At 43.3% G+C, this 12263-nt stretch overlaps 2 protein-coding genes across 3 annotated transcripts in view; both read left to right on the top strand.

The window, feature by feature from the left end:
* The first annotated feature begins 2227 nt into the window (after nucleotides 1-2227).
* foxd5 (forkhead box D5) lies at nucleotides 2228-4117 on the top strand. The gene has a single exon (XM_014170642.3). It carries the CDS (start codon nucleotides 2381-2383, stop codon nucleotides 3434-3436), a length of 1056 nt encoding a protein of 351 aa, XP_014026117.2. The 5' UTR covers nucleotides 2228-2380; the 3' UTR covers nucleotides 3437-4117.
* Nucleotides 4118-4893: 776 nt separating this feature from the next.
* Nucleotides 4894-12263, top strand: part of pgm5 (phosphoglucomutase 5) — a 48832-nt gene continuing 41462 nt past the window's right edge. For both annotated transcript variants that reach the window (XM_082968472.1, XM_014171055.3), the window contains exons 1-3: nucleotides 4894-5660; nucleotides 7225-7387; nucleotides 11425-11571. In XM_082968472.1, the coding sequence (XP_082824598.1) occupies nucleotides 5403-5660; nucleotides 7225-7387; nucleotides 11425-11571 (568 nt within the window). In that variant the 5' untranslated portion in view covers nucleotides 4894-5402. The remainder of the gene's footprint in view (nucleotides 5661-7224; nucleotides 7388-11424; nucleotides 11572-12263) is intronic.

Below are 12263 nucleotides of genomic sequence, written 5' to 3'. Positions count from 1 at the left end.
TGTTAATCCTCATAATTATGTTGTTCCACTTCAGTCCAGGAGGACCTCAAAACGTTATGGTATTTACTGTTAATGATGACTACATGCCAAATCTGATAAGCATCTTACTGACTACAATAAGGTCAGGTTTTACAGAGCGCTAATTGTTGAGACTTGGTGTAATTGGGCCCCTTGCTCACGGGCCAGATGCTATGAGGAAACATTAGATTAGTGTGTGAGCGGACTTAATCTATAATCAACCATGTTGGCTATCTCAATACCCAGTGATACACCCGACCCTCAATCAAGATAAAGGACAACTTGAAAATAGAGATGTCATTAGCGCCCTTACTGTCATTTTCTCTGTAAATGATTTTAAACTTTTGGAAACCCCTAACATCCATACCATATTATTTGAAGTTTGAGTGTATTCATCAATAGTTAGGCTGTGTTTTAGGTCTGTAAATTGTTGGTGAAGTTAAGGTTTTGTACAGGCTTTTATCACATCTCAAAAGTGGTGCGACACAGAATTCGGCTGGTCTGTAAATGTCCACGTGCTTGACTGTTAGCTTGACCTGTGAATACGTTTGTTTTTATTTCACATATTATCATGTAAGGGCTGTTTAAATGATTGAAATAAACAAGAATCTGATTTAAAGAGTGGTGTTTACGAAATGTAATATTCATATTTCACTATTATTAAGTATTGACTGGCATTTTGTTGTAATGGCTAATAATTGTGAACTAGCGAATTGATATAAACTCGTGTCTTGTCTGAAGGTGTTTAACTAACGTGCGTAAATCCAATGCGATATTCCACAACGTGCGTAATACGCTGCAAGCATATTAACACCTTTGTTTTATTGTTGTGAAGTGACGTTGCATGGGGTCCCCATTCACATTCTGAATTACTAAGAATTATGCTGACAAGTCTCAGTCAAGGAATTTGCCATAGTGAGGAGATTTAGGGAGTTTTATTTTTGCGATTCATGTAAAATAACGAATTTAAATAAAATACGTGGAAGTAAACGGCTAATTAGACGGAGAATAGCCCTGTAAAATCGGATGGTTTGTCTTAAGTCAAATAAATGTTGGCTTATAGTCTACGTTTACAATTTTACCCAATATATAAACTCAGTTAAACTTTAAATTTTAAATTTCATTTTCTAACATCATTGTCTGGCCTAGTTCTACATGTGAGTCTAATTTGCTGTGGCCATTCACCCCGGCTATGTCCCGTAGCCCTATAGCTTACCGTGCAGCTGCGCAGTATTCAACCCGATTCTGATGCTTATTGGCTCGTTAAGTTGCCTCTATAGCCGCTTTACTCTCCCGGCCACGGGGAGCTGTCCCACGGCCATTTTCACGGTCACACCACCTGCGGACATTCCGAGCAATGGCGGTTCTAGACCATTTCAACTGGGGGGGCGAAGCTGGGGCCAGTTGTACTGTTAGAGCGGCCAGTTACAGTAATAACGGATGTAAAAAAAAGAACGATAGCAAAAATGTGTTATATAGAAATTATTTAATACTCCACATTTAGGGGGGCCACAAGGGGGTGCAAAATTGTTGCCACAAGGGCACTAGAACCGCTTGTGATCCCGAGGTGGTAAACGAAACGAAACCACGGGGGTCTGGGGGGTAAAACGCTGCGTTTATTATCAGGGGTAGGCGTGGTGTTCAAACTTCACATCGCATCCCCGGCTCCAGCCGAGCTACCGTGCTACTCTATTCTCTGCCGGGCTGAGGCCCTGCGTAGCCTAATTGAACAGGTTCTCCGTCTAATGTTGACCTGTGAATAAAGTTGAACACACTGTATATCAATTAAGGTTATAAAGTTGACCGCAATGTATTTGCATTTGTAGACACAATGTGCCATGTCTGAAGCAGGAAACTGATAGACGGACCTGGATACGCATGGGGGATCTTGCTAAAAATCACCATCTGATTCTACCCTCGCTTTGTAATAAATCATTTTTGCAAACTATATATATGCCTACATTTGATACGTGTATTTCACCCTAAAAGTCTTATGATTCATGAACTTTGAGGTGTCTGCATACTAGATCAATTATGTATGTGAGGATTCTCCGGATTAGTTTTCCCTTTGTCTGCCCTGACACCCTGAGGCGAGGAACTACTCTGATAGGTCTGAATGTGACTGGGCTGTGGCGGGGCGGGGGGTACAACAACAGCCCACTAATAAAAAAACTAAACTCCCACGGTCAACACAAACAGGCTGACCAGGACCACAGGGACAGGAGGAGCCGAGAAAGTCAGAGAAGACATATATTTGTGCGCTTTTACGCGTCGGTAATTGCGCTTTTACGCATGTTAAGAATTAATGATACGGTGGTCAGAGTTTCGCTTTTACGCGTGTGTGGACGTTGTGGTCTGAGCCATGACCCTCTCCAAGGAGTATGAAACGTCCCAGCAGACTGGCTTGCCACTGGACGAGGATGAAGTATACATAGCGGGAGAGGACGAGCCTCTCCTTGACCGGCATCTTCTCTACCGGACCGACAACACCAGGGAGCCTAGCTCATCCGCCGAGTCCAGCGTCGAACTGGACTGCTCTGAGTTCGACTCATCTGGGGAGAGCGAGAATAGTTTCTGTGCAGACACACCTTCATTGGGAAGACCTCACGGTTGTGTAAAGCCCCCGTATTCCTACATCGCTCTCATCACCATGGCAATCTTACAGTGTCCTCTGAAGAAACTGACGCTGAGTGGCATCTGCGACTTCATCAGCAACAAGTTCCCCTACTACCGGGAGAAGTTTCCGGCGTGGCAGAACTCCATCAGGCACAACCTGTCACTCAACGACTGCTTTATCAAGATTCCGAGAGAGCCTGGAAACGCAGGCAAAGGCAACTACTGGTCTCTGGACCCCGCATCTGAGGACATGTTTGACAACGGCAGCTTTCTCCGGCGCAGGAAGAGGTTTAAGAGAAAACAGCCGGAGTATATGAAAGATGGACTCATGTTTTACCCAAACTTTAGCTGTTACCGGCCTTACGGGCGACCTTACTGCGTCCAAAGCCAAGTGAGCGTACCGGTTGCCCCTCTCTGGTATATGCCCATTCAGGACGGGCTCGTGATGCTACCTTCCTCCTACCTACCATACCCGAGTCTAAGCAGCAGCTGTAAGGTAGTTGCCCCCAAGGACTTCAGAATGCAACTTTACGCAGCAACTCCCGCAGTACAGAAGGCTGCGAGCGACACACATACGAAGTGTTCATTTAGTATTGACAGCATTATGAGTAGAACCTTTCCTTATGTATCACATAACTCAATACCACAGAACTCCAACCCCCATTGTTCTGTTGATCTTCTCACGGGCCCTGCTTGTTTAGTTCCCGAGCCTGATTCCAGCTCCAATGACTCCATTCTGCTCATGTGCAATGTTGAGCGCGGCTCCTTCAATAACAGAGAATGTGCCAATGTCTTACCTTAGTTGTTGAACTGTTTGTTTGTTATAGCTTTAACCAAAGAAACCTATGTGTTTGTATACAAGTGATAAAATGATCCAATGGAGGCACGTTTACGCATTTCTCAAAGAAATGATTTAAACTGCATGTTGTTTATGTTCATTCAATGTTGAATACAGTATGTCAAATGAAGTTAATGTAAATATGAAGACTGATAATATATTTGTTAAAATATGGCGTCAATGTGAAAGTGGAGCCACTTTTGCCAAATGTTTAAAAATCCATTGTATTGTGATTTTCGACGTTGAAATGAAACAATAAAACATCCGTTTTTTTGTTGTTGCGGTGTTTGGTTATGCTTAGGCCAACTTATTTCCTTCCCCACATTTTATTACACGTAGAAATTGACTGCTAAAGATGCCATCTATTAGTACTAAATAACCTGAGGAAATGATTCCACCTAAAGGTTTACCATTTCAATTTCTGGAAAACCAGGTCTAAATTAGCAGGACTATAATATGTTGCACAGACTTACTTCGCAAAAAGGCAAAATCGGCATCTGAACAGCAAATGATAATATACGATCTACTTACGATCTTGTTATTGTGAATTATTGCAAGCGTAGGTTATATTTATTTTCAGCAAATCTGTTTGTCCTGTAATTGGCGAAACATAACTCTTGTTTGTCACTCAAACAGATCAGTCTCATCATTGCGAATTTCGTGCCCTGTTTTGTTTTATTGCAAATAATTATTGTAATATTTAATTGAATCGCTTTTAAATACATATTAAATACCAATTAAAATACAATTGATTCCATCTTAATTTCCTTAAAAATCGAATGAAAACTTGAGAACGTCTGCATCCAGCTGTAGGCCAGTTCAATGCTGCCACCGTGTGGCCCAGGTTTAATGCATTTCAATACAGACAACTACTTTTATAGGACCAATGGCCTACAATTTTGCAAAGCACGTTCTACAAAAATGTATTTCCTTGATTTTGCTCCTGGTTGCGCTGTCCACTAAGTTATGCATCAGTGAACCAGCCCATATGATTCTCTCTGGCCACCCATAACGCATCTTGCTCTTCTGATGCTAGATTTTATGCATTATAGTACAAAGAGAGCGAGAGAGATAGAGAGAGCTGCCATTGAACAAGACGCACTCCATTTTTGTCACAGTTTATTTATTTTGGAAAGGGAGTGGATTTCATGTTATCATTCTAGTCCATTAGCTTAAAGTATCATATTAAAACCAACGAGTGTGTTTTACTTTACCACGTACTATATTTCCTAATATGTGGGACAGGGGAGGTCTACTTGACGCATTGCCTTGCCCATGGCCAACAGTGCGCCCTCAGGTCCTGCCTCGTCACTTTTCCGCATGTCTTTGACCGTTAACTGCTTAACGCTCGCTCGCACACTGACAGTGCTTTGCCTTGTACAGCCCCAGCCCGACACAATTCTCCCCGTACTCCACCGGGCTATTTTTGTCCAGAGGCGCAGCTGATTGTAGGGGCTTTTGGCCCTCCCTGATTTTGGCAGGCGCATGTCCTTGAGGAGAGTCGGGCTTATTTGGAAAATAGGGAGTTGTCAGGCGGAAGAGAAGACTGGGCTTAATATTACATTAGCCTATCCAAAGCTCTCACTGCAAGTTTTCTGTGGCATGTGTTTTAAACCCTACAGCAGGCCTATAACTAGCATTTATCTCAAACCGAGTTTACAAGCCAAGGAATTTGTTGACGGGGATTTATCATCTTAATAGCCATCCCTCTGGAAAGCGCTGGTGTGCTGTCATTGCGTAAACGCATCCCCCCACCTCCCTCGAAAGTTCTACTTCTGGAGGACTAGAGCGGACATCACTGGACCTCTCACCTCCCTAACACAGTCTGTCTCCTACATATGTTTGACTCTCCACCTCTATCCAGCCGACAGTGAGTCATCCCCGGTATAGCCAGTCGACCCGCCACTCCCGGTGGGTTCTTGTACGGAGGATGGAGACGAACCCCATTCCCGTGGTAACGGTCCAGACGAGCCCGTTTGATGACCAGCGGCCCGGTACCAACGGGCTGCGGCGGAAGACGGCTGTGTTCGAGGGCAAGAAGAACTACCTGCAGAACTACATCCAAAGTGTACTGTCGTCCATCGACCTGAGGGACCGCCAGGGATGCACGATGGTGGTGGGCAGCGATGGACGCTACTTCAGCCGAGCAGCTACAGAGATTATAGTTCAGATGGCCGCTGCCAACGGGGTAAGACAAGAATGTCATGTCAGAAAGTTTGGAATAGTTCAGGGTTCGTGATGATGATAATGATCATGATAAACGAAGCACAGAAATAGCATAATAAACCATGGCATTTTATTGTTAATCCTCCATATGCCTATGGCTCGTATAAACTATGGTTTATACAGCTGAAACTCTAGTCAAGTGCATACAAGGGAATGCTGTACACTAGTTTACCTAGCATAGCTGTTCACGCGCCTCTGAAACGATTAGTCAGTCCAGTGGCCTTGTTTTAACTACACTCAGGTTTATGGCGATAGGCGTACGTGCATATAGATAGGCAGGCTATGTTACAACCTAAAGCTTATACCCTCTCCCAGTGTCAGTGTGTTTCTGTGTGTGTGTGTGTGTGTGTGGCGTGCGTGCGCGGGCCTGCGTGAGTGGCGGAGCCTTTTAACCAATTGCGCAGAGCGCTTGGAAAGGACAGCAGTCTATTCTCAGATCTATGCGACAACAAGCTTGGTGAAATACCTAAAGGAAAAACTGAGGGGAATGTATTTGTTTTGAGATGGGTCTATTTTTCTGCTGGCCCAGCTTAATGTCTCCTGCCTTATCGGCTGTTCAATCCCTCGTCCACTCCTGCCCACGCGCCACTCAGCTACATTCCTCCCTGCTTCGTTCGAAACTTTGGGGATACCCAGTTTAGTGGCCACGAGCCAAACTCACAGGAGATAAGCGCTGGGAAGACATTGAAGGAATATTTGTGATATTCTGGGGGCAGAGTATGGAATGATGATAGGCGTGTAGACCTACAACGGGTCGCTGACATGGCATGGCAGGTGTTAAGTGCGCACCCAAAGGGCACTATTCGATCCAAAGCGATGTCTGGGATATGTTTAAATATAAAAAATATATAGAGAGAGAATGTTGTCATTAACACAGCTGATTTTATTTTGTTTTCAAACCATACAAATGTTTTTGCTCTTATGCCAAAAACAAGGTAACCGGGTTTGATTGAACAGAGCCAAGAGTGTCTCTCTCTCTCTCTCCTCTCGAAATCCTGAAGTGAGGAGATGCGCCGACGTCATAATAATTCATTCCACATGAATGAGGACACTTTTATTTAGAATAGTTGAGATGCTACAGCCTAGGGACAGAACATGCGAGACTGTTCGTGCCGCTTCAATAAATGGATGTAGACGCCCATGATGACTGTCTGGAATGTAGCCTAGTCCAAGCCTGATAGAACGTCTGGAACCTCAGTCCGTGCCAAATTCTGGACGCATCTGGTCTGGAAAGATGAAGCCCTGAGCGTCATGACAGAAGCCACATGACCAGTTCTAGAAAACATCTCTTGACTAAAGGCATGACATGAAGCTCATTACAACAAAGAAATGCGAATTAAGTAATTCTGTAAACTACACTGAGCTAGTCTACAATAATAGGCCTTTTCATTCTTGAATTGCGATGTTTGTACATGCCTTAGTCTTGAATAATGTATGATACGATGAATTACTTCAATATGAACAATATGAATGAGATTCAGTGAGCTAAAGTTCCTCAAACTCTCCCTCTTGTCTGTTTCGTTCAGATTGGTCGGCTGGTGATTGGACACAACGGCCTCCTCTCCACCCCTGCTGTGTCCTGCATCATCAGGAAGATCAAGGCCATTGGTGGAATCATCCTGACAGCCAGTCACAATCCAGGAGGCCCCGGGGGAGACTTTGGGGTCAAATTCAACGTGGCCAATGGAGGTGAGGTGCTTATTTGACTGATTGCTGTCAACCTGCCAGCCAGTCAATCTGTCAGTCAATTAAAAGATTGATGGACGTCCTCCTACCTAAGGGGTTTTCTTTTCACCACTGATACTCGTGCTTGCTCTTCTTGGCTTTATGCCCAGGTATTAGTGGGCTCTTTATTATAAATGTGTTTGTTAAAAGTGCTATATGAATACAATATTGGTGATTTATTGACTAAGTTAAGAGAGTTGGCACCATAGCCCACTCACAGCCCCAGCAATTATCCGTGTATTCTCTTAACAAGGAATACTCACATATTCCTGAAGTTCCATCATGGACAGGCCTTCCCGAGTCCCCAGGGCTTTACTGTGGAATCTCAGTCATCTTCCAGTTGTATAAATAGAGCAAAGTGGTGTTGCTCTCCTCATCCCTCATGTCTCACGCAACAGTAGTTATCTTTCAGAGCCCACAAACCGTGGCTCTCAGAAGGATTATACACAATGTTCACTTTGTCAATGTCAAGACTCCAGTAGCTTCTTACAATCCTCACATGGTACATAGAAATGACGACTTCTCAGTAAAATGACTTCTCAATTTAGAGCAAAATGTTATTTAACTTCCTATGCATAACAGTGGTGCATTAAAATGCCACCACAGGCTTCACTGTTCTTATTAAACATGTACAGTGCCTTGCAAAAGTATTCATCCCCCTTGGCGTTTTCCCTATTTTGTTGCATTACAACCTGTAATTTAAATTGATTTTGGGGGGGGATTTCATGTAACAGACATACACAAAATAGTCCAAATTGGTGAAGTGAAATCAAAAAAATAACTTGGATTAAAAAAAAAATTCGAATACATTTTTGGAGAAAAGTGGTGCTTGCATATGTTTTCACCCCTTTGCTATGAAGCCCCTAAATAAGATCTGGTGCAACCAATTACCTTCAGAAGTCACATAATTAGTTAAATAAAGTCCACCTGTGTGCAATCTAAGTGTCACATGATCTCAGTATACGCTACTGTTCAAAAGTTTGGAGTCACTTAGAAATGTCCTTGTATTTGAAAGAAAAGCACACTTTTTGTCCATTAAAAAAACATCAAATTGATCAGAAATACAGTGTAGACATTGCTGTTGTAAATTACTATTGTAGCTGGAAACGGATGATTTTTTTATGGAATATCTACATTGGCGTACAGAGGCCCATTATCAGCAACCATCACTCCTGTGTTCCAATGGCATGTTGTGTTAGCTAATCCAAGTTTATAATTTCAAAAAGGCTAATTGATCATAAGAAAACCCTTTTGCAATTATGTTAGCACAGCTGAAAACTGTTGTTCTGATTAAAGAAGCAATACAACTGGCCTTCTTTAGACTAGTTGAGTATCTGGAGAATCAGCATTTGTGGGTTCGATTACAGGCTCAAAATGTCCAGAAACAAAGAACTTTCTTCTGAAACTTGTCAGTCTATTCTTGTTCTGAGAAATGAAGGCTATTTCATGTGAGAAATTGCCAAGAAACTGAAGATCTCGTACAATGCTGTTTACTACTCCATTCACAGAACAGCGCAAACTGGCTCTAACCAGAATAGAAAGAGGAGTGGGAGGCCCCGGTGCACAACTGAGCAAGAAGACAAGTACATTAGAGAGTCTAACAGACACCTCACAAGTCCTCAACTGGCAGCTTCATTAAATAGTACCCACAAAACACCAGTCTCAACATCAACAGTGAAGAGGTGACTCCGGGATGCTGGCCTTTTAGGGTTTCTAGGGTTTCCAAAGTTTAAAATCATTTACAGAGAAAATGACAGTAAGGGCGCTAATGACATCTCTATTTTCAAGTTGTCCTTTATCTTGATTGAGGGTCGGGTGTATCACTGGGTAATGAGATAGCCAACATGGTTGATTATAGATTAAGTCCGCTCACACACTAATCTAATGTTTCCTCATAGCATCTGGCCCGTGAGCAAGAGGCCCAATTACACCAAGTCTCAACAATTAGCACTCCGTAAAACCTGACCTTATTGTAGTCAGTAAGATGCTTATCAGATTTGGCATGTAGTCATCATTAACAGTAAATACCATAACGTTTTGAGGTCCTCCTGGACTGAAGTGGAACACCATAATTATGAGGATTAACACAATTGCAGTAGGTAGGTCCAAATGTGAAGTGTATCAAGAATAAACTGGAATAGTTCACAGTGAGGAGAGAGAGGGGGGAGTTCTTGTTTAGTTCCTGTCCCCCACCTTTAGTACTGTTGAGATGAACTGTTCCTGTAGGACCACTTTGTCCAGGTTTCTCCCCGTAGAGGTGAGGGGATACAAAGGCTTTATTGAGTGAGGTACGCATCAGAAGAATGCATTCATACACACTCACACACTTATGCACAGACACACACCCACACACAGTGCTGACCTATGAAGACTAGTTGGTTGACCCTAGGCTCCTCCCCCCACACCTGTGGGGACTGATCCAGCTCATAGAGTTCATGGACCCCCTATAACATCACCTGGTGGGCTTTACCTGCGATAAACACGCACGCACGCACGCACACACACACACACACACACACACACACACACACACACACACACACACACACACACACACACACACACACCACACACACACACACACACACACACACACACACACACACACACTTTGTTCAGAGACTTAGACATACATACAGTACAGCTGTTCTGAAAGTCCCCAGAGTCTGCAACACCACTAAGCAAGGGGCACCACCAAGCAAGCGGCACCATGAAGACCAAGGAGCTCTCCAAACAGGTCAAGGACAAAGTTGTGGAGAAGTACAGATCAGGGTTGGGTTATAAAAAAATATCAGAAACTTTGAACATCCCACTGAGCACCATTAAATCCATAATTATAAAATTGAAAGAATATGGCACCACAACAAACCTGCCAAGAGAGGGCCGCCCACCAAAACTCACAGACCAGGCAAGAAGGACATTAATCAGAGAGGCAACAAAGAGACCAAAGATAACCCTGAAGGAGTTGCACTGCTCCACAGCGGAGAAGGGAGTATCTGTCCATAGGACCACTTTAAGCCGTACACTCCATAGAGCTGGTCTTTACAGAGGAGTGCCTAGAAAAAAGACATTGCTTAAAGAAAAAAATAAGCAAACATGTTTGGTGTTCGCCAAAACACATGTGGGAGACTCCCCAAACATATGGAAGAAGGTACTCTGGTCAGATGAGACTAAAATGTACCTTTTTGGCCATCAAGGAAAACCCTATGTCTGGTGCAAACCCAACACCTCTCATTACTCCGAGAACACCATCCCCACAGTGAAGCATGGTGGTGGCAGCATCATGCTGTGGGGATGTTTTTCATTGGCAGGGACTGGGAAAATTGGTCAGAATTGAAGGAATGATGGATGGCGCTAAATACAGAGAAATTCTTGAGGGAAACCTGTTTCAGTCTTCCAGAGATTTGAGACTGGGACGGAGGTTCACCTTCCAGCAGGACAATGACCCTAAGCATACTGCTAAAGCAACACTTGAGTGGTTTAAGAGGGAATATTTAAATGTCTTGGAATGGCCTAGTCAAAGCCCAGACCTCAATCCAATTGAGAATCTGTGGTATGACTTAAAGATTGCTGTACACCAGCAGAACCCATACAACTTGAAGGAACTGGAGCAGTTTTGCCTTGAAGAATGGGCATACATTTCAATGGCTAGATGTGCCAAGCTTATAGAGACATACCCCAAAAGACATGCAGCTGTAATTGCTGCAAAAGGTGGCTCTACAAAGTATTGACTTTGGGGGGGTGAATAGTTATGCATGCTCAAGTTTTCATTTTTTGTCTTATTTCTTGTTTGTTTCACAATAAAAAAGAATTTGTATCTTCAAAGTGGTAGGCATGTTGTGAAATCAAATGATACAAACCCCCCAAAAATCTAAATAGGAAAAATGCCAAGGGGGTGAATACTTTCGCAAGCCACTGTATAACAACAACCGTAGACCAGGAACAGGTCAAATAATGTGCAAACATTGGTGTCCATGGTAACCGTGTCCCCCACCTCATAGGCCCGTCTCCAGACACGGTGATGGAGAAGATTGCCCAGGTGAGTAGGACCCTGGAGGAGTATGCCATATGTCCTGACCTCCGCATTGACCTGGCCAGGCTGGGACGCCACGACTTTGACCTGGAGAACAAGTTCAAACCCTTCAGAGGTACTGGACTCACACACGGGCTAGACACACACAGACCAGACACACACAGAGCCAGGGGCGTAGAAGCGACTCTGACATTGGGGGGGAACTATTTTTCTATGTGGGATTTTTTGTTGTTGAAAAAATATGTTTTAAATGCTCATTTCTAGTGACTTTTGCAAAAATGATACAGAAAAATATGAACTTACAAATGGTCAAATTTACAAGGCTAAGGGGGCCCTTGTAGAGGGGCACTTACTCCGATACAGTCCAATCAGTCTTAAGGCCATGGCCATTCGTACTGTACTGAATACCAGTGTGACTGTTAATGTGCATGTATTCAATTACACAACCATTTTGTACTCTTTCTCTGCTACTGTATGATTCATTTCCTAGTATTTTTCTCACTTCCACTATGTCAGCTTGTTACAACTGCTGCTCTACATACAGTATGGGTTGAAACTTAATGGAATATTTTCAACTTATAATACAGTTATATATTATGTTTTAATGAATATAAAAGGTAGGCATGAAAGGTCAATGTCACGGTTATCGTCGGTCAAGGAGGACCAAAATGCAGCAGGACTGTGTTTGTTCATTTTGAACATTTATTAACTTCCCGAAATGAACGTACAAAAATAACAAAACAAGCGAACGAACGATATACCGACAGTCTGGCAAGGCACAAGGCGAAACACAGAACAACTAATATA

This window comes from Salmo salar, chromosome 24 (genome assembly GCF_965601325.2).
Source record: "Salmo salar chromosome 24, fSalSal1, whole genome shotgun sequence".
Lineage (NCBI taxonomy): Eukaryota > Metazoa > Chordata > Actinopteri > Salmoniformes > Salmonidae > Salmo > Salmo salar.
The sequence above is the reverse complement of the archived record's forward strand: the minus strand, read 5'-3'. Positions and strand labels throughout refer to the sequence as shown.